At 33.7% G+C, this 27,936-nt stretch overlaps 2 protein-coding genes and 2 pseudogenes across 2 annotated transcripts; 1 reads left to right on the top strand and 3 right to left on the bottom strand.

The window, feature by feature from the left end:
* The first annotated feature begins 1,477 nt into the window (after positions 1-1,477).
* On the top strand, positions 1,478-3,523 carry LOC114730172 (cytochrome P450 CYP736A12-like). Its single transcript, XM_028917206.1, has 2 exons — positions 1,478-2,245; positions 2,598-3,523. Exons 1-2 carry the CDS (start codon positions 1,478-1,480, stop codon positions 3,420-3,422), a joined length of 1,593 nt encoding a protein of 530 aa, XP_028773039.1. The 3' UTR covers positions 3,423-3,523.
* An 8,800-nt stretch (positions 3,524-12,323) lies between these two features.
* LOC114730150 (subtilisin inhibitor CLSI-I-like) lies at positions 12,324-13,515 on the bottom strand. Its single transcript, XM_028917177.1, has 2 exons — positions 13,455-13,515; positions 12,324-12,554 (listed from the first exon to the last, which is right to left on the bottom strand). Exons 1-2 carry the CDS (start codon positions 13,513-13,515, stop codon positions 12,325-12,327), a joined length of 291 nt encoding a protein of 96 aa, XP_028773010.1. The 3' UTR covers position 12,324.
* Positions 13,516-14,845: 1,330 nt separating this feature from the next.
* LOC114730154 (uncharacterized) lies at positions 14,846-19,140 on the bottom strand (annotated as a pseudogene).
* A 6,590-nt stretch (positions 19,141-25,730) lies between these two features.
* Positions 25,731-27,225, bottom strand: LOC114730159 (uncharacterized; annotated as a pseudogene).
* Between the last annotated feature and the right edge of the window lie 711 nt (positions 27,226-27,936).

Here is a 27,936-nt window from a genome sequence, read left to right as displayed (position 1 = left end):
AAAAACACTTTTAAAATCATAGTTTTGATCTTACCCAAACACCTCTTAAGTGTTCGTAGAGATTAACGGATGACGACACACAAATCAAAGTTTCCAATTCACACTCCCTCTAATATTTAAATGTATAAGTTAGGCTGTCTTGGCTTTGGGAGTACAAATCATGCTCAATAAAATCTTTATTGTATCTTGATTTTTGAAATTGGTGGTGAGAAATTAAGCATAAAGGAATGAAACTGTTTCTTACACCTTGAAGATATTATGCATAAATTTCTTTTTCTTCTGCTAATCAAATTAGAAACCAGAGTCGTCCACCATTTTTCTATATAACGCTATATGCAGAAATAAAATCAATTGCTTGATGCTGAATTGCTGATATTATCGACTCCTTGCGTTAAGACTTTAACCTGATTGGAAGATTAAGGAAATTTTTACTCCCGTCAAGAAAGAAAAACCAAAAAAGGGATTCCCATTTGATCGAAGATTTCCCTTTTCAGTCATATATCCTCATAAACATGGTCACTTGGGCCCATGGCCACATGCGTGCTTAAATGAGAACAAATGAAGCGTGAGAAGCTGGATATATTAATGAAGACTGATCGGTGATGTGCCAGAGAGAAAATCACATCAGATTCCCACATAAGTAATTTTATAGGAGAAAGTCCCAATAGAATTATTTGAAATTACTCTGCAAGATCGAGAGACTAGTTAAAAAAAAAAATATTAACAAAAAAGCCTTACTAAAATATTATATTGAGAAGGAGAATCTTGGATCAAACACGCCTTACTCTTTCTTTCCCATTTCTTTCATGTGATAAATTCTTCTGGTTAGATTAAAGTTTTAACTTAACAAGATGACATTATGCACTAATATCTAGTTTCATGAAGTAATATAGTTTACTAATATCTTGTTTCATGAAGTAACATAGTTTTAATGGTTATTCAAACTAATTTTTCCATTGAAAAAATCTGTTATGTAAAGTTTTCTTGAATTAGCATTTCTTTACGCTAAGTGCTAATTACTAGGCATTTCTTTTATTTTATAACCTCTGAAAGGTGCCTTAGCCTCTAAATAACTTACTTATTATAGTAATAGCTTAATTTAGAAGCATGTGACTTTTCCAACTACAATCCATGCATATCCAAGTCGCCTTCCTGACAAAACTTTCCGTGCCCACTAGACACTGATTAATATGCAGTAGTTTTTTGTTATTATATCATTACGATGTGTGTGGGTGTGCGTGAACTTATTCTGTTATTTTTTCCCCCTCAAATATAGATGAACTCGTTCTTTAATTTCAAGCGTCAGCACCATAGCTCAATCATAAATACATGCGCATATTTTATATATATATATATATATTTATTTATTTATATATCATTTTATATATTTTTTATTTAGTACATAAGTTGATTGATCTCCCTGTGTGCGCGCGCGCGCGCGTGAGGCTATGCATATATATGTATATATATGTGTGTCATGGGAACCAGGCAGCAAAACAAAGTGCATTGGTTCAAGCTCTTTCACTCCCATCCCATGTCTTTTGCAAACGTAGCAATTCCCATTGCTCTCCTTTTCGCCTTTCTCTACCTTCGATATGGAGTCTTCTTCTTCCTTCCAAAACAAAAAAAACTTGATCACAGACCACCACCCCCACCGCCGGGTCCTTGCCCATTGCCCCTCATCGGAAACCTCCACATTTTGGGTGTCCTTCCTCATCGCACCCTTCAATCTTTGGCCAAAACATATGGCCCCATCATGTCCCTCAAATTGGGACAAGTCCCAGCCATTGTGATCTCTTCGTCTCAGGCTGCTGAACTTATCTTCAAGACAAATGACATCATTTTCGCTACTCGTCCAAAGACTCAAGCTTATGATTACCTCTCTTATGGCTTCAAAGGCACTGCGTTTGCTGAGTATGGCCCATACTGGCGCCATGTCAAGAAGCTGTGCACTGTGCAGCTTCTGAGTGCCCCAAAAATGGAGATGTTTGCCCCGTTGAGGAGGAAAGAGCTTTGTTCAGTGGTGAAATCGCTCCAGAAAGCCTCGTCATCGAGACAGATTGTGAATCTTAGCGAAGTTTTGCACAACCTTACGGAGAATATGGTGTTTAAGATGACATTCGGTCCTAATACTAATAAGGATAATGCCTTTAATTACAAGGAGATTGTTCAAGAGGGAATGATCCTTGCCGGTGCTTTTAACCTAGCAGATTATGTGCCTTGGTTACGACCTTTTGATCTTCAGGTTCGTTTGAATATGATATAGTATCAAGTTGATAACCATAGAACTGCTCACTAGTCTTTAATTTGCTCAACACAAAGCTTTTCAGTTTATAAATAATAAATAATATATCAATAGTTTCATTCTCTAATAATTAACTAGCCGTGAGATGAGACTTGTTATTGTTATCGTTTAATCATTTAGCTATAATTAGATTCATCTTCAAATGTTATTGTTATCGTTTAATCATTTAGCTATAATTAGATTCATCTTCAAATCTTTTGTGTATGTGTAATAAATATCATAAATTTTACTCTTAGTAGTCAATTAGGCACACAATTCAGATAAGATGTTTTAATTCTAAGTTTCTTGCCAGGGATTACGAAGACGATTAAAGAAATGCAGGGAAGCAACTGACGAACTGTTGGAGAAGATAATAAAGGAGCGTGAGGAAGCACAAAAGATAGCCAAGGAGAACTGCCAAAGTTTCATAGACATACTTCTCTCTCTGATGAACCAACCCATAGGTTTGCATGATGACCAAGAAGTTGTCGTTGATCGGACTATGGTGAAGGCTATAATAATAGATATGTTTGCTGCAGCATTGGAGGCTTCTGCTGTTGTGGCTGAGTGGGCTTTAGCAGAACTCATAAAGAATCCAAGGGTGATGAAGAAGCTCCAAGATGAGATTCAAAATGTTGTGGGGATGAACAGAATGGTGGAGGAGATAGACTTGTTGAAGTTGAGTTACTTGGATTTAACAGTGAAGGAGACCTTAAGATTGCATCCCGCTGGATCTCTGATTCCTCGTGAGGCAAGGGAAGACATCATAATTAATGGTTATTACATCGAAAAAAAGACAATGGTTCTGGTGAATACATGGGGCCTAGGTCGAGACCCTAAGCTATGGTCAGATAACGCAATGACATTTTATCCGGAGAGATTCCTAAATAACGAGATGGATGTTCGAGGACATCACTTCCAACTCATACCATTTGGTTCAGGTCGAAGACGATGTCCTGGTATGCGAATGGGTCTGACCATAATTAAACTTGTTGTGGCTCAGTTGGTTCATTGCTTTGACTGGGAGCTTCCTTATGGCATTAGCCCTGAAGAGTTGGATATGAATGAGAAATTTGGGCTCACAATACCAAGAGCCAAGCACTTGCTAGCAATACCAATTTGTCGCTTATACGCTTAGTGAAGTTCCTAATGAAAGTTAATGTAACTTCTTTAATGTTTTGAATTATACTTTTGTAAGAAGTATCCGTGGGTTTTATGTCAAAAAGTTCCTTTTGTTTACTAAATTTCTGTCAGTTTTCATTTGCCTTTGTGCAACCCTCTATTATGTGAGTCAGTCACATATTGGAAGTAGTTCAGATTTTCATAATATTCTAACCAATCCTTGTTTTAAGCACTTGATAAATAAAAAGGCAAAATGATAGAAAAACACATGTTGAATTTTAAAAAGACAAACAAGTCATACTAACTACTCTTGTAACAGTTTTAACTATATTTTTAATGGTTTTTACTACTAAAAAATTGTTAAAATCACTTATTTATTATTTTGAAATTAACAGATATTTTTGTCATTTTTTCTAATAACATTTTTACAAAAATTAATAAATTTAGTTAAATAAAATTAATTAATTATGGCAAAATATCAAAATTATCTTTAAAAAAATTACTACCTCCGGTCCTTAATATAACATATTATTTGACTTTTATTTTGGTCCTAAATATAAGACCCCAATTCAATTTATCTCTCATATTTATACATTTTTTCCTAAGATAATCATTCTAACAATGGTAGTTCTAGCCAATACACTTGATTAGTAAGATATTTTAGAAAAGACAACATATATTTATTACAAATAACTAACTTAACTTCTTTCTTAATCTCTTCAAATTAGTCAACTAGCTATTATAATTAGGACTGGATGTAGTACTATTAAGAGGAGTTGTGGTAATGTATGACTTTGTGAGGTGTCTGTCATCAAGTCACAAGTTTAGCAGTTGGATATGGTATTCAATAATCAATGCTATGAATGGTGTGTGACCCCATCTGTTATCTATTAATAAGCATAAACCTCACTTATTCAATAGTATAGGAAAAAATTTTATTGTCAAATATCATTTTATTATTGGTTGCAGATGTATTTTAGCCTGGATGTATGTCAAAGTTAACTGCATCTTCAGTATCTTCCATTGGGAACAATTAAATTTTTTATCATTACAAAAGTGAATGAGAGAGCATTTAGAGAGACCAAATGAACATTTATAAGTAAGATTGAACCTGAAATTAACTCTTATTTATAAAAAAAAAACCATGCTATTAAGCCACTGACTCATTAAGTTTCCTTTCCCAACTCAAACTAAAAGAATATTCACATAAAAATAAAAACAAGTTGCAATGTAGTAATATGTATTAATTTGATGCCTTAGCCTAGCAATAATAAGAACTAAATATATATGACCGGAAGGTCCGATGGTGCTTAGTAGAAGGGCTGTCGCTCAATAGATCAAAGTTATTCTTTCCAACTAAAAACTCACATTGACAGGAAGGTTTGGCACCTTGATGTCGGATCTTCATCATCTGAGGCTGTAATATGTTCCAAGGGTTGGGTTGTTGGCCCAATGTAAGTAGTATGATTTTGAAAACACTTTCAACCATCCACTTGATGGGCAACACTTCAAACGTAGTAATAACCAATGCTTGTGCAAGTCGTTGAGTGTTGTCGAATAGGCACACACACATGTATTTTCACATCAAACATTAAACATTAATGAGCACGTGAATAATAAGACCTCGAAGTGGCGGTACTATTCTTCATATGCATGTGAGGGACCTTTGTTGTTAGACAAGGAGTAGGATGATTTTATTATACTGATGTTACTACTTGAATATTTTTCATATAATTTTCATAGGCCTTTTAATATTAGGCCGAAAAATTAAAACTTTTAATAATACTTCTTTGTTGGGCCATAAATTCTAATAAGAAAAAATAATTTTCTCAATCCTTTAAGTTTTAATTAAGTTATAACCTAATTCTGTTAGTATATTGTGTACTGGCTCACTAGAATTAACTAAGTACTGTTAGGATAACTTGAGTTACAACTAAGTCAGCAGTCAATGCAAATAGATTGACAGTTGGACATATAAAGCTGAACAAGAATTATACTGCAGATTGATTCAATACATTGAACAAAATGGGAATTATTTTACTTTCATTACCATTCAACTATTCCTGATTAAAAATCAGTTCTTAATTTTTTTTCCTATTTAATAAATTAATGATGATTATATAACTCGGTATGATAACTAATAGTTTATTCAATGTGAACAAGGATTGACAGCTGGCTATATAAAACTGGCTACATAAAACTAAACAAAGATTGTACTTCATTGATTCAACACATTGAATAAAGTCAGAAATATTTCACTTTCATAGCTTGATTTCATAATTGTACAAATTTCTTAACGATAAGTTGGTACAGCTTAATTGTTCTTGAATTTTTAACTTAATTAAAACTCTATTTCTATTTTTTATTTAATAAATTAATCATTGTCATATATAATTTAATCCCTCAACTATTACCTGGGGTGACAACGATAATTTATTAAATGTGAAAATATCAGGAATAGAGTTTAAAAGTTTGAAAAAATAAAATATTAAATTTTTATTTTTAATGAATATTCCACCAGATGTATTTAATAGTTGTTGTGACAATACAATTGAGCTTATAAAATATTCGTCAAAAAGCGTTTTGTTGGTGTGTGTGCATTAAAGTGGTACTTGGGGTGTCGGCATATAATCTAAAACATTCTAAAACAAAACGATATTGAAAAATGAGATTTAAAATGGGTTATGAGAAAAGACTAGACTTTTCATGATTAATTAATATCTTCCTATAAAAGGATGTATATGGACACTCGGAAAATTATTACTAAAAAAATAATGTAGTAGTAAATTTTTGGGAAAATTTCAGTTGAGGACTACTATAGCCAATTAATTTCTAAAAGCCCCCAAAACAATTTGAAATGGCACCTTAGGACTGAAGGAGCGAAGTGAAATAAATTTAAGAAAGGAAAAGACGTTGCTCCTCAAAACTATGACCCTGATATTAGGTTAAGCTCTTCCCCATCTCACTCTCTTAAAGCTGCCAATGCCTCAGGCCCTTCCCTCTCTTACTCTCTAAGAAATCCCTTGCATGCGCTGAAAGAGATCCTTTGCTTTCATTGCTATTTTGGTAAGGGAAGTGTTCGCCGTCACCACCATTCTTGTGAGGAGAGCCTTTGCCATCTATGTTGTTTTGGTACTAAGAGCCTTTGCTATCACCATAACCTTTTCACTACCTTTCAACTCAAAAATTTCAGCATACAATATTGCAAAATCCTTTTCTACTTCTTATATTGTAGACTTTATCAGTCTGATTTGGGCTGTCGTGGTGTTCTGAACCAGTGAGGAATTTTTTTACCACTAAGATTTGAGATAGAATTATTCAGTGGGTTGAGTTCAGATTCACACAATTGAATGTTGAGAGTAAGTCTTTCAATTCCTATCATGGATTGTATTGTGAATTTGAAAATTTCATTGGTCTAAGGAATGGTGGTTTGGTGTTGTGAAAACTCATATTTCTATTGTAAATTCACAAATTCCTATTGTAAATGTATACTTTGTTTGATTATTGAAAATTAATTGAAATTAATGTTTGAATGATGTGTAGCAACTATTATATATGGTTAGCAATAGTTGAAAACAATTATTTGCATCTTCCATGTGAAGGCAAATTTGTGAAGACCTTAGAAGACAAAATGATATATGAAATGCTGCATTAAAATTGGTTGGCACCTATGTAAATGCAAAACAAAGTAATCCGCTTGCAAATAGATGTATTTATGTTGTTAATGGGAGAAAGAGTCTGACCATAATTAAACTTGTTGTGGCTCAGTGGGTTCATTGCTCTAACTTGGAGCTTCCTTATGGGATTAGCCCTGAAGAGTTCAATATGAATGAGAAATTTGGACTCACAATGGCAAGAGCCAAGCACTTGCTAGCAATTCCAACTACTCGTCGCATATATGCCTAGCTAGGAAAGTATATAATGAACAACATTAATGCAACTTCTTAAATCATCTCAATTATGCTTTACTTTTACACGCATATATATAGTGAGATTGTGAGAATTATCAATTGGTGTTATATACTAAAAGTTCATTGTTTACCATTTCTGGCAACTTCATTTTCTAAGTAAATAATTTTCGTGTAACTTTCTGTTATACAACTCAAATTTTGGGAGCAAGATATGGATGCAATTAAAGATACATTTTGATCCCCCAAAAAAAAAAAAAGATTACATTCCCATATAACCTAGGGAAGCAACACCCATGCTACCCTTAAAAACGAGTTTCATAGAATTACATTGGGGTAAATGCAAAATAACCATACCATGCACGATGAACATTCTAATAATATGTTCAATATATGCATGGTCCAGAAATTTATTAGTTTGATACCGCTACCTTCTTTTTTGGACCTGAATCTCACTACTTAGTTTAAATAATGAAATAAAGCTGAGAGATATAAAATATAAATTTTGTCTAAAAACAATTTTTTAATGAAAAAATTAGTAATAAATCAGCACACAGCGGATGATGTGTTGCACTCACGGATCATACTTGCACTTATACAAATCAGGTCCTTTTGGCCAATTAAAATTTCAAACAGGGATTTTTTACCAATTTTTCCTTTTTTAATTCTATTTTGCTTTCAATTTCATTATAAAATGCTGACCAACCCTTTAAACTAATCTAGAGGCTAGAGCTACAAAATAGCGAGTATATTTAACAACAAAGAATTTTATTTCTAACTTCTGCATGGTTTATCTATGTGATAAAATCATAAACTATATTATTTTTGGGGCAAACATGCACCCAGCATCCTAAAATATTTGATTGTACAATTTTACTTTTTGTTTTATACACAGGTACAATTTTGCCTTTAATATATTAAAAATGGAGCACTACCACTTCTAAATTGACGCAAGTTTAACGTCCACAGCTCGTCCCAGCCACATTATCCTCCATGCCCCTCTTAAGCTCGTTCCAGGCACATTTTCCATTGAAGGAAAGAAGAAATATTCCCAGATGGAATTTTGCTGAGGCTAATCGGTCATCGTATGATGATGCTTGTCCACTTGAGGTTGGTTTTTTAAGACTCAGCGGTCAAACACAGGAAACGGACTTCTGTTACCCATTTTTAACATGTTGAGGGCGAAATTGCAACATCAATATTTTAGGGTACTGCTAAACGCACCTTTAAAAATAATTTATGGTGTTGGATGTACTTTTATTTTTATTTTTATCCAAGAAGTTCTCATCTAATGATAACTTTTAGCCACAAATTAAACGAATTACGGGTGAATATAATTTTTAAGATTGATGATGTGAAACCAACCCAATCACCGGTGTGCAGTAAATATCGTTGATGGGGATTGCCCTTTTCAGTCAAAACCAGAATCCGTCTCTCCTAAATCAGTACAATCTACGGCATTATTCATTTTTAGTACGTTCTTACCACAAGGCCTAGCTACCTATATTGTTTGATCTTGTTTCTATGAAATACTTACTTAACTTTTATAGGTGGGGGATGTAATTCGATTATTTGATGTCAAGCTCAAATTAATAAGGATGATTCTGACTACACTTTGAACGAGCACCATATATCATAACAGGAAGTCAGAAAACCATAAATAGTGGGACAGTTTTTATTGAGGAAAATGACCCAAAAAAAAAAAACCCATTGAATTGCACAACATGTCAATATTATTATAAGAATAGTTAAAATCTTTACAAGAATATTATTATAAGGACTAAATGTATACTTTAAAAAAAAAGTAAAATGAATTGAGATGTTATGTTTATAATTAAATTTTATTTTCTAACTAATTCTTATATTAAAATTATCAAAGCACGCTAAAAAAATTTGGGGGGGGGGGTTGTCAGTTAAGTGTACAAATTGAAATGGGGCACAATTTCTGCGTGCACAATATTAATATGCCACATGGTCATCACATTTATAACCTCAACTATACTGATTCAATTTATTAGCGTTGCCTGTCTCTTCCATAAGTCCATCGTCAAATAATTAGTTGTGCGGCCCTATCGATCAACAGTTGGGGATTGAACCTCAGATCAGCCACAAAGGGCAAGTCTTGTGCCCTTAAACTCGATGATCATTCGCAATCTCCTTCCCTTTCTGTACATTATTCGAGCCCCACTTCCGCCTGGCTCCGTCGTATTGCTCCGTGCAACCAAACAATCAATATCAACTTATTAATAACAGTAGTACCAATCAATGCCAAAATTAACTACATGCCTGCAAAATTGGCTAAAACAATACGTACCTCTGAATTAGTTTTCCCTTATTAAATGTGAGTAAGGATCGACAGCTAGCTATATAAAGATGAACAAGAAACGTACTCATTGAATACTCAATACATTTAATAAAGGATAAATTATATAAAACCTACTTAAATTACAGATCAATTGCATAAGACTTTCCTTACATTTTAAAGTTTAAATTTCACTTACTGACTTCTTTCTTTCTTTTTCAACACAAACCCCTTATCGTTATCTTTTTAATGGAAATTGTCATACATGTAACACCTTATATGGCATATCCTGGCTACATGGCATTTGATAATTTTATATATTCTTTTGGTCCTTAATGTAATCCTAATTAACTAATTTGAATAGATTAAAGGTGTTAGTTAAATTAGTTAATATGATTATATTTTTTTCTTAAACATTCTAATTATCTTTCTTAATTCTTTTTCCTCCCTCTTACTTGATTATTGTTAAAGAAATGTCAAAAGAGTTAATTTAAAAAAAATTAATAAATAAATATGTAAAATAAATCTTACATATAAAATTAACGTTAACTTTCACGTTAGGCTCTATATTAAGGACACGAGGAGTACTAATTATATATCTTTCGCATAAGGATTAATCTGTTATTTTACCATTAATTAAAATAAACCCTCATTCTCCTGATGTCTCGTCGGTCGCGCCGTCTTCAAACTCTTCGGCCTCAGAACATCAAAACTGATACGCGAATGGACAAACTCTTCCTGTATTGAGCAACATCCAATTCCAATTAACGCATGTAACGGAGACGATAAATATGACCGGAGCAATAATTGTAATTAAGCTAAGCTATACTTTATTCCAGAAGCCTCCATATAGTCAATAACTTAACTGATGTGTAAATGGAGAAAATTTTTTTCAACCGCTACTTTTTAAATCCCAAATGAAAAGAGGCGTAAAGAAATTTAATTTAAGCAAGACAACGAATGATATGTGCAAGCAAATTTAAGTCCAGTCATGAGTTTTGGCTACTTCAATGTAAATGTCTGTGCCATTATCTGATATTGAAGGTTTTTCCTCTTCAAAATCCATGTTAAATGGCTCGTAGTCAGTTGAATTGTGATCTAGAGTAGGAAATAGGCTCAATTTTCTTCAAGTGGACAATAATGGGGTTGAGAAGGAGGGTTTATTTTGATGATAAAATCACGATTTAATCCTTGTGTGCAAAATAATAATTAGTATAAAATCATCAAATGTCACGTAAGATGCCACATGACGTGCCACATATCTTCTAGTAATTTGACGTGACAATTTCCGTTAAAAAGATAATAGTAAAAAAATAAAAGATTAGGAAAATTATTAAACTTTAAAATATTAGAAAGGTTATATGCAACTGACTCATAGTTAATGGAGCTTTTATATAATTTAGCATTTAATAAAATTAAAAATATTTCACTTCCATAATTTTTGACCCCATAGTTGTACAAATCTTTTAATTGTAACACAGCACAATTCAGGGTCTATTTGGATTGGCGGTAAAAAAAATAATTTATTCTTAATATGACTTTTTTAAAAAATTAGATTGAATAAAAATTAGATTAGATAATGTGATTTATATTTAGATTAGCTTTTATAAAAAATTAGTTTGTAAAGTAGAAAAGTTATTTAAATTATAATTGGATAAGTAAATTTAGTTTATCGAATGATCAAAATAGGTATGACTTTTATTAAATAATAAAAATAATTAAAAATATGAATTTAGAAAATATAATAATTTTAGATTATTATAATAGGAAAATGTTATATTTAAATTAGAAATCATAGTAATATGAAATTTTTGAATCAAATAATATTACATAATTAATTAGATAATATAATCTGCACATTTATGTAAATATAAAATAAAATTAAAATTAAAAATTAAAAATATTATAAAAACTATGTTAAAAATTATTTTTACTTAAGATAATATTAAAATAAATAGTTAAAAACTAACTAGGAAGCAAGAAAAACATAAACATATGAGCAAAAATGTTTTTTGATTCCAAAACTATTTTTGCATAAGTTATAAATAAGTTTTAGATACTTTTATAATCATACTTAAAAAGCAGCTTTTGGCCCATAAGTTAGATGGGCCAAAAGTGAAATCAAACACAATCAAAATTATTTAATGTAACTTTTAGTCGATGAGTAGATTATAAATCACTTTATAAGCTCAACCAAACAGACACTTAATTGTTCTTGAATTTTTTAACTTGATTGAAACTCAGTTTCTGATCTTTTCCTATTTAGTAAATTAATCATTGTTATACATAATTCAATCCCTCAACGTAACTATTACTCAGTATGACAATGACTAATAATTTAATAAATGGGAAAAAAATTATGAGCTAAGTTTTAATGAGGTTAAAAATTCAAAAACTGAGTGATACTAAATCATAGTTAAAAGATTCAGTTATCACTTATAACTGAATTAAAAGTTGAAGGAATAAAAGATTAATTTTCTCATCTTAATCTTAATCAAGATTCCACGAAATGTATTTCATAGTAGTTCTGATAATTGAGCTTACAAGGTGTACACATATTTATTCATCCAGAGATGCATGCTTTTTTTGGTAGCAAAAAAGAAGTAGAACGCTGCTATTTGAAGAGGTAGTAATTAAAAGTAGATTATTTTGGTGTTTCTCTTGGTGATATATATATATATATATATATATATTAATGTAATATAGAATTAGCCGATGGTGGGTGGCTTGGCAACATTGAGGGATTCATCAACGTAGAGACGAACACGTTGGGCGTTGAAATCCATAGTCACAAAAGAATCAGGTGGCACCACTTGGATCACTGCTCTTTCCATCTCTTCCTTTATCTTCTTCTCTGCTTCTTCTGCTGTTACTCCCACCAGCTCTGGCCAACTTGTTTTGGTTGCCCTATTTTCCCCCAATACTTTATTGTAATTCCCTGTAGTTTCATATATCTTACATATACATATCACTGTTTGATATCCTTGAATTACCTTCAGATTTGTGCCGGTAATAAATTATTGTTTACATACATAATTCAAGAGATTTTGATTATAATATCAAGAGCGCAAATTTTCAATTCTTTTCAAAGAACACCGTACCCAAATATTTTGATATTTTTAAAATTCATTAACAGAAATTACAATTAGAGCTTAATTTATATATATATATAACAATACTCCTCTGGTCCTTAATATAAGACCCATTTAACTAATTTGATTAAATTAAGGAAGTTAGGTAAGTTAGTTAATTATAAGAAATGTGACACGCTTTTCTTAAAATACCATAATTATCTTTCTTAATAGCCCCTCTCTCTCTTCTACTTGATTATAGTTGAGAAAGTATCCATATAGGTAATTTAAAAAAAATGATAAATATGAAAAATGGGTATTATATTTAGGACCAAAATCAACTCAACAATTGGGTCCTATATTAAGGACCGGAGGAGTAGAATCTTTACGGATTAATCTAACAATATATGCATATATAAATTGAGCCATAGTATACGTTATACTACTTCTGGTCCTAATTATAAGAGCTAATTGACTAATTTGAGGAGATTAAGAAAATAAGTTAAGTTAGCTATTTGTAATAAATATGTGTTATCTTTCCTAAAATATTCTCATTAGTCAAGTGTATTGGCTAAATTCCCATTATTAGAAGGACTACCTTGGAAAAAATTACATAAATATGAGAAACAAAGTGGATTGGAATCTTATATCTAGGATCAAACAAAAGTCAAACGAGGTCTTATATTAAGACATGAGGTAATATCAAATAAAAATAAGAAGAATAATGATTAAATAAAATAAATGAAGAGGGGAAACCAAATAGTTACTTGGCAAGGGCTGATCAGGCAGCTCTGGAGGAGGCTTAACTCCTTGATTCTCCTCTGCCATACCAAACACTTGTTAATGATGACGATGATCTGAAGATTATCTTTCAGGCAGCTGTTTGTGTGTGAATCTGATATGTGGTTGAATGCCATTTGGCATATGCATATATGCATGGGATTCGACGGTGTTCCCTAAGCTAATTAAATGAGAGTCCTATTTAAAATTCATAAATTCTGTTGTTTTTTCCATGGTATATATATACTACTACTGCGGCTCTATGAAGGCCAATAATTTAGACTGGGCTGTGAGATGAAAGGCATTATTAATTCATTCACTTGTTATCGTGCTTGAATTACACTGTTTTTCATACAGTGGTGAATATATTTTGAAAAAAAAAATGCTTCCAAATAGAATTTCTTAGTTAATTAATAGTGTGTGGTTTGTAAATTAGATATAGGGAGATGGAGCTCATTTTCAAAGGATTAGCCTATTGTGTGCGAAAATTTCCTGAATTTATAAGCCCCTTCTCCCATATGGGTTATCCAATATGGAACTCATAGTTTGAGAGAGGAAGAAGAAGAGTATTTAATGAAAGACATTTAAGAAAACATCAGATTATTTTAAAAATAGCAACAGAGTGATTAAATAATATGATGTGAAGAAGGAAGAGTATTGCTATACTGTAGAATATTTTCTTTGAATCCATCGCGGAAGACCTGGCATTTTATTTCCGTTTTACTTAGGGGATGAAGACATAGGCCTTGACTGGTTTTATAAGATGGGCATATTCTTACTAATCCACAGCAGCGAACGCATTCAATCATTGCTTTATCCAATTAATTAAAAAAGAAGAAGGAAGAATTACAATCAGATTTTAAGGAAAAGATTTAATCATCTTAAAATCTATTAACAAGTAAAGAGTAAACAATAATAAATTTAAGAATAGAGAATGACAACAAGTTCTGATTGATCACTTGTCATCAAGATTTTTTGTTAATTAATTTTTTTTTTTCTGGGGCTTTCCTGGTAATTGTCCCGACAAAATATCACTTTGATATTTTTTTACCTTAATATACTAAACGTAAATCGAAAAGATCAAATTTCAGATATTAAATTTCAGTCTAAGGCTGAACTACAGTAAATTAAAATTCATGGATAGAATGATAGTCAAGTCAAAATTATAAAAATTTAACTGATGAATTTCTCATTTTCTTCATTAACGGATGAAGATTAGAGACACGTCAAATATCTGTTATTGACAAACACCTCCCCCCCCCCCAAAAAAACAAATCTTCGTCTTCTTTTCTGCATTTTGAAGAAGTTTGAGAGGAGAAAAAAAAAAAAAAACTTGAATTAAGCCCCAGTGAAACTCGGAATTCTGTAAAAGTTTACGTCGGGTCTGACCATATCCAACATATAAAAACAAAATTTGCCTTCACATGTTGAAATGACGCATTCCAAATCTATAAAAACAAACTAAAATTATGTGCTTTCAAGGACTAAAAGATTTACTAAAATCATTTTCTTTCGGCTACTTGTAATAAAAATACATAACACCACCTATACATAAGGTTCCATTTGATGATTTGACACACTAAGTACAACTGCGACGTTATAGATGCAATCCAAAAGAATTACGTATGTCCCGTTTTGTCAAGTTAACTGGCAATGCCGTGACACAAGCTCTTGGCAAAAGTATCCCGCACCACCCATTTTAACAGTTTTTATTGTTCACCAATATAGTATCCGTGCCAAAAGCCTCCTCTTTTAACCTGATGCCGTAGAGACAAAATATGACACGGATGAATTGGCTCATAACGAGAAGTTGTATCCCACTAAGTGAGGTTGGGTGTAGAATCTGACCAGTATGAAGACCTAACTAGAGGATGGATTGACTTATATAATCCGGCTAATCCGAACATCGATAATAGGGACCTTGGAAGATGAATCTGAGATTTCTAAAGCCTCTGCCAGAGACAACCTCCGATTCTTCCAAATCGCCTCTGCCCAGCTCTTCATCTTCTCTCCTTGAACTTTTCTGTTCTCTTGGACACTGAGTACATCACCATATCCACCTGCAACATTGGGTTCTAGTCAATAAACAACTTCAGCTTCAATATTAGCAGTCATGAGGGTAGCCTTGAACGCCCTTCAGAGTGTCCAAGCACCCTATTTCCATTTACTTTCAAGTAAAGTCTGAGGATGCCCCTAAATCCGAAATGTAATATCAAGAAGAGGGGAAAAAAAAAAAACTAACCTTAAATGAGACCGCTACTTCGTTAAGAATTTATAATAAATCATAGTTGGAAATATGCAGGTGTGCCTCATAAGATGATTAAGAAGTATTAACACTATAAAAGCATAATCATATTCTCTCCAATAAAATGTTTCCTACACTTTAACTCATAAAACTCGTAATGATATTTTAACAGTGCGATTCATTTTGAAACCCCTGTAAATGCACAGACACAGTCTAGTTATTAGCTACATCAGCATCCATAATAAACATGTCATCAATATTCAATATGCAAAGTAAAATCTATATGAAGTCATACTATTTATAAGCCATTAACAATGTGGCACATTTTAGATTCCATGTGAAGTATAGGGCCCATAATATGGTTATCTTTATATCAGCATCCATGCCTGTTAGCATGACATTAAACATGAAAAGAGAAAAAAGAATCACAAAACTACCATTCATAATACAACTTAAAACCCAAGCTGAAACACGAGCACACAAAGATGTATACCTCTGTGTGCATGTGAAAGAGACAGTATTTGAAGGGGTGCTACAAGATGCAAGAGTACTTGTTAACATGCAAAGCTAACATTGAACACCATCATTTATTTGACTAGAACTAGAGGGTAGCCCATCATTTTGCACCAAGCCCAAGATGGGTTGCAATATTCATGGCTTATAAACAAACAATATGACTTCTAACACATTTTATACTTTATACTGGTATATTGATTCTTCTTCACTTTGGTAACACTAGTTACACTATAATGAATCAAAGGGTCCATCTTACCTCTTGCAAGGGCCACTATATCTCCTCGATCCATAGAAGTCACAGCACCTACCCAGATAAAGCTCATTTTCAAATATATACATCATAAATGCATGTGTCTCGTGTGTGAGAGTGTGGGCACCAAACTAACCCATCAACATTACCTTCAGTCTCCAACGGTGGAGCCTTCAACAATTCTATAGCCCTTCTGTACAGCCCCTGTCAAAGGTTTCAAGTCTAATTACACCATAAATTACGAGCACAGCAGTTGGTAAGCTAACTAAGAAAAGATCTGCTAAAGTCCTCAAGGACGACTCCTTTACTTGTCAGACTATAAGACTCGCCTCAGCAGAAATTTGGTTTAAACTAAACCAGATTGAAGGTCACTCAATTTTTCAGTGACAAGACAAACTCTATATAAGCTAGCACATTGGGAGTAAAAGAAGACGGATTGATAATAGAAACTAAAACAGATGAAACCAACTCTGTAATAAAACTAAAGCAGACTGAAGCACCTCTGCCGAGGCAAGAGGGCTGTGCATGTGTCAAAAGAATGGCTCAATTAAAACTTTCCAATTTCTTAAATCTCAAAAGTGAACAAGAACTTGGCTTTTGGAGGGCTCTTACCTCTTGAATCAAAAGAGAACTTGAACGCTCAAGCACTGCCTTCCGCCTAAACATGAGAGCTATGCAACTCAAGACAACCCCAATCTTGGGATGATGAGAGCCTACATTTATTCATCACAAAAGATTAGCAATAAACTTTACCGGTAACAGTCTTTCAAATAATTGCTATATAAAATTTGTACACCAAGGTTAGATGGTTTTTAGCCCCATCAAAGGGATGTAGAAAGAGACCAAAAAAGAGTGTCAAAAAAGTTATCAAACAGGATCTCTTGGTGAATGATATATCTCAAGAGTTGACTGTTGATAAAACACAGTAACATCATGTGATTAATGTGCCCAAGCTCATTTAGTGGAATAAGGCTTGTTATTGTTGTTGTAATTGGATACAACAATTTAAAGGACAGATAACTAACCAAAAGATTCCTCTGCCTTTGTCAATGCCGTTGTCAATAACTCCTCTGCATCACCAAAGTTACTGAAATTTAGATAGCAAGTATTAGTAATATCCCCAAAAAGTTATAAGACTAAGAAAATTGTAGCAGAAGAAAAGTATTATTGAACTTACCCCATATGTGATTCAAGCTGCCCCAAAGCACACATGGCCCCCAACATTAAACCCTCTGAGTTCATATTACCAGCTGCTAAGAGAAAAGGGTTCCCAAAATCTTTATTCTCTGAACCTCCATCTATGACCTTTTGATAAACCTCCTTTGCCAAAGAAAAGTTCTGTTTGGCATGTACAAATTCCCCATATGACAGAGCGACACTGCCTATATTTTCAAATATCAATTTGGGACGGATAAATGTCTGACATAGTGTCTGATAAAACGAAAAGTACCATTGCATAGTCTGACATCAGGAGGACCTTGAAAGAATGCTTCAGCTGCACCAGACGCACAAGGTCTACTTAGATATTAAAGGATGAGTGGGATAAATAATCAAACGGATAATAACAAGAATTTAGAAGTACCTGACTCAAGATTGCCATTGACAAGTTCAACAAACCCTTTTACTGATTTTGCACGAGTAGTTAGAGTCTCAAAATCTTTGCCATCACACCCTGCTTCATGTTTCGCCATGAGCTCTAAACATTTATCTGCGAGCACTGATGATTTATCATCCTATAGGGGAGAATTTTCTTCAAATAAATATGAGTATTACTGGGAGAAATAAGTAGATATTTTGCAATGTGTTAGCAACCAACCTGGCCCAGCTCTAAATGCAGACCTACCAGAGCTTCGAAGGCAGCAACTACAACAAGAAAGCCCAAGAGTACCGTTAAATTATGGGAACTTCTTATAAAGATATCAAATTGGAAAAGCAGATGCGCTATTATTATGAATGTAAATTCACCTCTCACTCCCAGGAAAGAACTGGTCAATTGTTGAACACTACGGAGCTTCTCGATTGCATCATCAGAATCACCTCTAAGAAAATTAAACAAGATAAACTTTCACAAGCTTAACAATCTATCAAACAGAAATTATGCGCCAACATGGGGTTTGTAATGTCGGGAAGGAAGGAAAAAGTCACCTTTCAGACAACAAGGTAGACATAGCTAGTACACCATTCCTCTTGAGTTTTCATCCGAGGGATCTTTCCTTTCACATGAGAGAGTCGAAAGGCACTGTTCCAACACCAGCAGGCCTTGTGCATACGATTCAGCTACATCGACACGAATCACGCCAGAACAGGAAAAAAAAAAAAAATGTAAACCACAAAACTCAACTCAAAGTGGGTAATTGGAAAACGAAGTTGGAAGAGCTTAGAAAACCATATACCTGTTTTCTGAGACCTCGCATGAGACAGAGCATAGTTGATCATCTGAATAGTAACGGGGTTTGCCAAAGAACCATCCGAACCATTGTGGAATAGCCTAAATCGTGGTGCGGATGAGACAAGATAAGGCTTGCTATATGAAATGAAGGCTAAATTGGAAGTTCGAGCAATAGCAGATGAAGCTCTTGACAACTTAGCAGCCAGGCGAATCATCATTGCTTCAGTTCAGTGTTGTTGCTAGTCAAGACCTCAAGAAACCCTATGGAAGGGACAGAGGGTAATTCAAAATGCTCAATAGAGTTCGGATTCAAGAGTGTGAATAGAAAACGCTGTTCGTTGAGGATATCGACGATAATAGAACCCGGTACTCGACTGATGAGTGAGGAGCTTGATCTCGTTGATCAATATACAGTCGAGCTCGCACCTCGCAGGAAGTGGCAATGAGATTGTCTTTTTTTTTGGGATAGTAAGTGATTAAAGAATCTGTTGGGAGTCTCCCAAATTGCTTAGCCCAATGGGCTTCCAGTAATATCAGCCCAACCCACAAAAGAAATGGACTAAATAAGGGTGGGTTGGATTTTAGTTTTCTAGGTTTAAATTGGGGAAAATCAGTCATCATCATAAGAAATTATCTGGTGAACATCAATCCTTGCAACGGCAACAATTAGTTATTGTACCATTACAACTTTTTCCAAGCATAGTGGAGCCAGACCTATTCTCCAGTGGCATATGGCTCCGATATATTTTTTGCTCCTCCAAGACCTTATCTTCATATGTTCAACAAATATGTGGGCAGTTTATTTTTATTAAGTACAAGTATTTTCTTATTGAAAGCAATCTTATTTGATGTATTGTTGGGTACTGAATATAAGCACATCTCCACAGAGATTCAAAACTTGGTTTACCATGCGTTGTGAGGGATTAACTCCTACTAGACCTAACTTCTGGTTAAATATATGGGCAGTTTATTTCGAAATTCATGGAATTAAGGTACAGAGACTTATCTTCTCACTATGATGTCTCATGATAACTTATCTTCTCGATGTTTGCAATTATAATGCTTAAAAAAAGAGTGGTGGATTATACTTGTCGGGGGAATTCATGTGGAATCACCCAAATAATAGTGCATATTCACCCATAAAAAGGCATAGAGAGGAATGCTCAAAAGTATACTCAGTTTCGTATTAGGAACCTATACTCCCATCAGAATCGTGATTTTAATGATTACTAACATGAAACCAAATTGAAGCCAAATTGCGTGCCAAACAAAAATAAAGGGTTATATATATAGGATGACGCTATATCTCTCTTTTTGGAAAACTGAGTTCAAAAAATGGTTGTAAACTGGAGTATCTGGCAACAGAGATTGTTTATCGTCCTACTTATTATGGACTGCCTATAATTTCACTGTGGGTTTGGAATTCAAAGGAGCTAATTACCTAAAGGCAATCCGTGATGAACTTTTAGATTGGGATATTGGGTTATATGATAGGACGATCGATGACAAAAATATGCTGTGTTCTTTTTCTTAAAAAAATGGCTCAGCCCCTCATCGATGGCCAGCAGCCACCGCTAGTGCTGGCCACCGGTGTGGTGGCTACCAGTAGAGTTTTTTGTCACAGTTTTTTTTTATATGAGAGAATATTGGTTCAAAGTGACATGAGTGGGATTTGATCCCATAACCCCTTGGCTATTTGGACTAACAAAAAAAAAAAGATGACCATTGGGTCATAAAAAACTTCTTAACCTTATAATGCAAACAAAAATATAAGTTCACTCTTTTATTATGACTCCAACCTATGACAACAATTTACTTGAGGATGACAAGTCTTAATTGAGAAATAACAAGTCTAAATTTGATATTAACAAAGCAACTTTTTTCTAATACATAACAAGAAGTAACATGTACATTAATTAAAAATAACCATAATTTATTTGAAAATGACATGTCTTTACTAGAAATGACAAGTCTAAATTTGAAATTAACAATGTGTCTTTTTCTAATACATAACAAGAGATAACATATACACTAATTAAAATGACTATAATTTATTTGAAAATGACACGTCTTTATTGCAAAATGACAAGTCTAAATTTGGTATTAACAAAGTAGCTTTTTCTGATACATAATAAGAAATAACATGTATATTTCTAAATAAATTGTTGTCATTTTCCACTAAAGACATGTTATTTTCTAGTAAAGACATATCATTTTCAAATAAATTATGATCATTTTTAATTAATGTACATGCTATTTCTTGTTATGCATCAGAAAAAGACACATTGTTAATCTCAAATTTAGATTTGTCATTTTTCAGTAAAGACGTGTTCATTTTCAAATAAATTATGGTAATTTTTAATTAATGTACATGCTACTTCTTGTTATGTATCAGGAAAAGTTGCTTTATTAATATCAAATTTAGATTTATTATTTCTCAATTAAGACTTGTCATCCTTATGTAAATTGTTGTTACGGGCTGGAGTCACAATAAAAAAGTCAACTTATATTTTTGTTTGCATTATAAAATTAAGAAGTCTTTGATGGCCCAATGATTATTTTTCTTTTTGTTGGCCCAAGTGGCCAAGGGATTGTATGATCAAATCCCACCACTGCTACTTTGAACCAATGTTTTCCCATACCCAAAAAAAATGTGACAAAAAACTGCACCGGCAACCATCACACCGGTGACCGTGATAAGGAGAATTAATCTATTGAACATCAATGCCTATAACAACTAGTCCTCGTACAATTAGAACTTTTTCCAATCATAGTGAAGCCAGACCTATTCTCCAGTGGCATATGGCTCCGATATATATTTTGCTCCTTCAAGGCCTTATCTTCATATGTTCAACAAATATATGGGCAGTTTATTTCGAAATTCATGAAATAAAGTTACGGAGACTTGTCTGCTCACTATGATGTCTCATGATAACTTATGTTCTCGATGTTTACAATTATAATGCTTAAAAAAAGAGTGGTGGATTATACTTGTCGGGAGAATTCATGTTGAATCACCCAAATAATAGTGCATATTCACCCATAAAAAGGCATAGGGAGAAATGCTCAAAAGTATACTCAGTTTCGTATTAGGAACCTATACTTCCATCAGAATCATGATTTTAATGATTAATAACGTGAAACCAAATTGCGTGCCAAACAAAAATAAAGGGTTATATATATATAGGATGACGCTATATCTCTCTTTTTGGAAAACTAAGCTCAAAAAAATGGTTGTAAACTGGAGTATCTGTCAACAGAGCTTGTTTATCGTCCTACTTATTATGGACTGCCTATAATTTCATTGTGGGTTTAGAATTCAAAGGAGCTAATTACCTAAAGGCAATCCGTGATGAACTTTTAGATTAGGATATAGGGTTATATGATAAGGACGATCGATGATTAGCATTTGGAAACTGGCACTTGCGAAATGTAGCAATATTTTTTTTATTTTGAAGAACATTTTCTTTGAAATTTAAAGTAGAATCAACAAGGGAAAAAAAAAACTCTTTAAGAAATTAGATGTGTCTGGACCTCGAAAGGGTCTAAAGAATTGTTTCGAAGCCATCATTGGCTTAACCTCTATATATATATATATATATATATATGTATGTATGTATGTATATGTATATGTATATTCGTACAGCTTATGGCTTTCGAATTAAGTGAGGAACAAGGATGTGTAATTATTGGTTCGTCAACGCCCAGAAAACACAGAGCGCAGATGAATGCGTCACAGTCACTATGTATTATTCTTCCCATCATTAGTATAAGACTTTATTAACTAATTTGAATAGATTAAGAATGTTAATTAAATTAGTTAATATGATATTTTTTTTCTTAAAACACCCTAAATATCTTTTTAATTCTTTTTTCCTTTCTCTTATTTGATTATTGTCAATAAATATTTATAAGGTTAATTTAAAAAAAACTGATAAACATGTGAATTAAGATTTATATATAAGATCAACATCAACTTTCTAATTAGAGTTTATATTACTGATTGGACGAGTGCTATCGAGATTTCAGATCAAAACCAGACATTGTCTCTCTCATGATCTTTCAGAAGACCTATATATTACCAGGTTGTGCCCCGACAAGTTAATTTCGTCACGATTGCGCAGGGGTCGGTCGTTCATCGTTGTGGGACTGTATGTGAGAAAGCAACCTTATACGCGTTAATTAGTTATACACGCCTATATATGCATGTCCTTATAGTTGTTCGTTGATTAACCACAACAATTAATTAATTTGTAACCTCTCTCTTCATTTGGCTAGCTCACCAATTTCTTTCTTAAGAAAATAGAAACAGTTATCTTTTTTAAATGTGTTATAAATTGAATTTTATCCCTGCAAATACCCTCGACTTAATGTTAATGTTTAAATTTCTATCTTGTATTTAATTATTTTTAATTACTATCTTCAATTTAATGTGAAAGGTATTTAGTGTTTCATAGAAATTTTTTTTTTGTATATTTATAATTTAAACCAAAACAAGCCTCAAGACTATATATGGGTGGGAGTAATTAGCAAATTCTTAAATTCAAAGTTATTTTTATTTTTTTTTCAAATGAAATGTTATTTTATGTGCGTTATTATAACCTCTTTTTTTTTTTTAACGTAAGCTATGACAACATGCTGGATCCAACATTATTAACTTTTTATGCAAAAAGCACACCAATATATCCAAAATTGTTCTCACCACCTCCACAATTCATACTATGGTTTTCTTCATGAAATCTCGCTTTGACCCCCTCGTATGAATATCAGACACATTAGTCAATTTCTTTTTTCGGCCGAAACACATTAGTCAATGAGTAGTTTCTCGTAAAACTGTCTAACCTAACTTGATTCCTTACAAGTACAGTGTTTTCAATTGAACGAATTATAAAATTGTCTACTTCATTCAATTCTTTATGAATAATTTTTTATATTATCTCCTCTCCGAAAATAAATCATTATCAATAACATTTTTTCATACCAAACTAAGAATAACCTATCCGTGAAAGATCCGTATTAATAACAGCTTTACTTATTCAAGGCAATTAAAATTAGGTCCATCTAACTAATAAAATTTTTAATTTAGGACTTTTCAAAGATTTTTTTTTTTTGAGTTAAAAGGTAAGACACTAAGACATCCACAATTTTTTTATTATACTACCAAGTAATACTCGCTTTTTTATTACTTAAGCTGGTTCCTGTAAAGTAATATTTACTTCTATTCTTGATATAAAGGCTAGCTAACTAATTTGAAAATATTACAGAAATTAGTTATGTTAGGTACTTATAATAAATTGGTATTATTTTTTTAAAAATATCTTTATTAATCATACACATTAAGATAAAATTCTTTAACATGTGTAACCACTGTTCGGACTATTTTGAGGAAAAAATAAATAAATATAGAGATAAAATCAATTGAGATTTATATTTAGAATCAAATTGAATATCTAATTAGCTTTTATTTAAAAACCAAAGGTATATTCACTTTTTTTTTAATATAAATTGTATATCCATTAATCACAAAAAAGCAAAATCAAGGTTGAGTAGAAAAAGGGATCTTCTTTCATCATCATCCATATCTCATCAAGACAGATGGGATATGATGATCAAAGATGCAATAATTCTCTTGCACCCTATGTGATAACTTGGCAAGATGATTAGTCACAGAATTATTGTCTCTATGAGTGTAATAGACAATCACCTGCCAATCTTTACACAAAAGTAATCTAGTTTCATCAACAAGATCCTTTAAAAGATGTGTAGGATCACAGTCCCTATGCAAATAATTAATAACATCAATACAATCAGAGTAGACAAAAACATTCTTATAGTTTCTGTATCAGCACAGATTAAGACCATGAATAATTGCTATAAGTTCCGCGGTAGCCAGAGACACCGTGGTAATCTTGCAGTTAAAATCACATATCCTCCTATCGTTTTTATCTCTAGGCACACCTTCACATCCACTCTTTCCTCTTTCAATCAGAGCCGTCCACTTCTAGTCTTATTGCATTATTTGGAATGAGCACCCTCACTTCTTCTCTATTTGGGCTGTGTTTTGGGTGACACCCCAAACCATGGTTTGGGGAATAAATCACCCAAACACCCACTCAAAAACCAAAATCATGGTTTTGGAAAAAACAATTTTTTACTTTTGAAGAAAAAAGGAAGAGTGTGAGAACCTGTAGGATATGTATCTTGTTTTTTTTTTATAAACATATTTAATCTTATATTATAATATTATACATATTAATTAATTATTATTATATTATCTTATCTATTATTAAAGTATGTTAATAAAAAATATATTATAACAATTTTATTCCTTCAAATTAAATATATCATAAAATCTTTTTTTTCTGTAATTATCATATTACTTATGTCTTTTTTTTTTTGTAATTTGTACATATAAAAAAGTGCTTCTGATAACAACTATCCAAACACTCTCACTTCTCAAATCACTTTTTCATAAAATCTATTATTTCCAAAATCTATTCTTCCCAGAATTTATTCTCCAGAATCACTTTTCCAAACCATAGTTTTTTCATCCAAACACGCCCTTGGACAGTATTGTACCAGTTGCTTCTTCTCAGAAGCTCTTGGTCTGCAACTACTCTGAAGAGGCTGATGGGTAAGCTTGTTTTCTACTCCAAAAAGGTAGTACTCACTTTCACTTTCAATCAATCCAAGCACACTACATTTTTTTTTTTTACATTTTGAAGAAACTTTTGTATCCATTACTCTACCAGGAAGCCGTATGCCAGCTTTGTGCCAACATTTCAAATCTTATCAACTAAGATGCTACAAAAAATCAAGTTGGATTGAGGGGGAAAATAATTAATTTTGTAAGTAATGCAATCTCAAGGGAAAAAAGACCCTAATTTTAATCCATTGAGGTCACCTCTGACGACGTCGTTTTTCATACTTAAATAACAACTCAATCCCACCAACACCTCCACGATGGCCGCCTCCGCCTTATCCAAATCTGAGTAATGCAAAGTCTGCAACAACAGCGTCGTCGGCTTCCCGTCGTACCTCTGCTTCTCCATACTCCTCTCCGCCTGCCACCTTGTCGTATCACGCGCCACCGGCGTCAGCCACTCCATTATCTCCTCCACCGCCTCCCGCCATCCCTCCGCCGGGGACCGTCCGTCCCCTCCCTCCTCCCACTCCTCCCCCTTCAACCACTGTCCCCTCATCTTCTTCCTCACCTTCTCCTTTAGTCTCTCCGGCAGCATTTCGTACAGCGCCTCACGCTCGCTCTCTCCTATACTCCCTGGCGAGTGTAGGCAACGCTCCGCGAACATAATCACGCTCGCGTATCTGAACGATAGCCCCGCCCCTCCAACCGTCGACGGCGACGCCATCTTCAATACTCTGTTGCTTTTCGCGATTTCGTCATCTTCATCGGGGACGAATCGAATCGGTCCCGATTTGTTTGTCTTCGAGATGGGACCCGACTTGGAAACACGATTGGTCAGGCAGCAATTGGTTTGGTATAATTCTCGGTGTTCAAGGAGGCAATAGCAGTCGCCGAAATTTTGGTCATTCGTTGGAAGACCCGAAATGTAGGGTTCGAAAACGGAACAAATTCGGGCATAGATGATGAAGACGATCCGAACCATGAGTCTTACAGCCTTGTCGAATGTTTGATTCCATAGCGACAGCTCCTTGTAACGCCTCACCTGCTTTCTCTGAAATGCAATTTGATCGCACAAAGTTTGTATGTTCACTTGATGTCTGTAACCAAAGTTTTTACAACCCAATGCTTTCCAGTGTTGCACTTTCTTCTCCGAAGCTTCCATATCGGCGAGACACACCATTGCGTCGTGAAGTTTCGCGGTGGCCAAGACCAACTTCTCCATCTTCTCAACGCTCTTCAGTACACTTCGGCTGCCGAATTGGAGCTTTCTAGTGTTGATCATTCCGGCTTTTAGATCGGCGTAGACAAGATGGAACTGGTTGAGTCCAGGATCAGAGCATTTCCGGCCCAACTGTGAGACAGTGGCTGCGGCGACGTCGAGCTCCTCGAGGCGTTCGGCGCAGGCCAGGTTGAGGAGGAAGCATTCTTGCTTGGAGTTCAAGTAGACGACCCCTTTAGAGTTGATAGTGTGGTTGCAGAGCTTTTGAAACCTCAGCATCGGTAAGGGAGTTATAGAGTGAGACGAGGCGGCGCATGGTGTTGGCCGTATCAAAAGCAAGTATCTCAAGGGTGGCCGCCGGTGGCCTGTGGTGGAAGAAATAGTAGCGCTCAACCACCATGATTGTAACTTCAACTGACACTAACCACTTCTAAGGATCTACTGGCATATATAAATGAGATCTTTCTCAAGAGAAGTAGTAACCTAACAAGTGACAAGCTTTTTTAATTAATTTTGTAGTTTGTTTGCTTTGTGAGAGCATATGGAAGAGAGGGTTCTAGGGTTTATAAATGAAGGGCGGTGGAGAGTAGAGAGTTACATATATATATATGGCATATGAATGGATAGGAAGCTGAAGATTCCAGGGGAAAGAACGCGTTTGGACAGGGGAGATTCAAAGGGATATCAACCAAGTGATTAAACAATTATGAAAAGATAGAAACCAACAATGTAGACAGTGGGTGTGTATAGGAATAATACCATAGAATTTCTTTGTCCTTATATTATATCCGTTTGCTCCAACCTTTGACCATCTGTGCTTTCGGTTTTCTCTTTTCACAGGGACTTCGTAGGAGCGGGCCAGGAAAGGCAGAGGAAAGTGTGGGCGCTGTATTTTTTTCTAATTTGTCGGAGAGCAGCAGCATATATCATAATCATAAATATATAATTAAACTGCACCCTCATTAATCCTAGTTATCTCTGCAAAAACCCAAAAAAAGAACGAAAAGAAAAATTAATTTACTGGAATGTACGTAGGTCGTCACGTTTTTAAAAAATTAGAGCTCAACCGTATTTCGGGAATGATATGTGTTTAACATCAAATATTTTTTCATGTGGCTTTAATGATGCAAATTGATTTTCATTGCTAAGAGATAATCCAAATTAATTTTAAAATATTATATAATCGACAACAATATACTGTAAA

This window comes from Neltuma alba, unplaced genomic scaffold (genome assembly GCF_004799145.2).
Source record: "Neltuma alba isolate B1F8T4 unplaced genomic scaffold, ASM479914v2 tig00012714_pilon, whole genome shotgun sequence".
Taxonomy (NCBI): domain Eukaryota; kingdom Viridiplantae; phylum Streptophyta; class Magnoliopsida; order Fabales; family Fabaceae; genus Neltuma; species Neltuma alba.
Note: the sequence above shows the minus strand (reverse complement) of the source record. Positions and strands in the feature narration are given on the sequence as shown.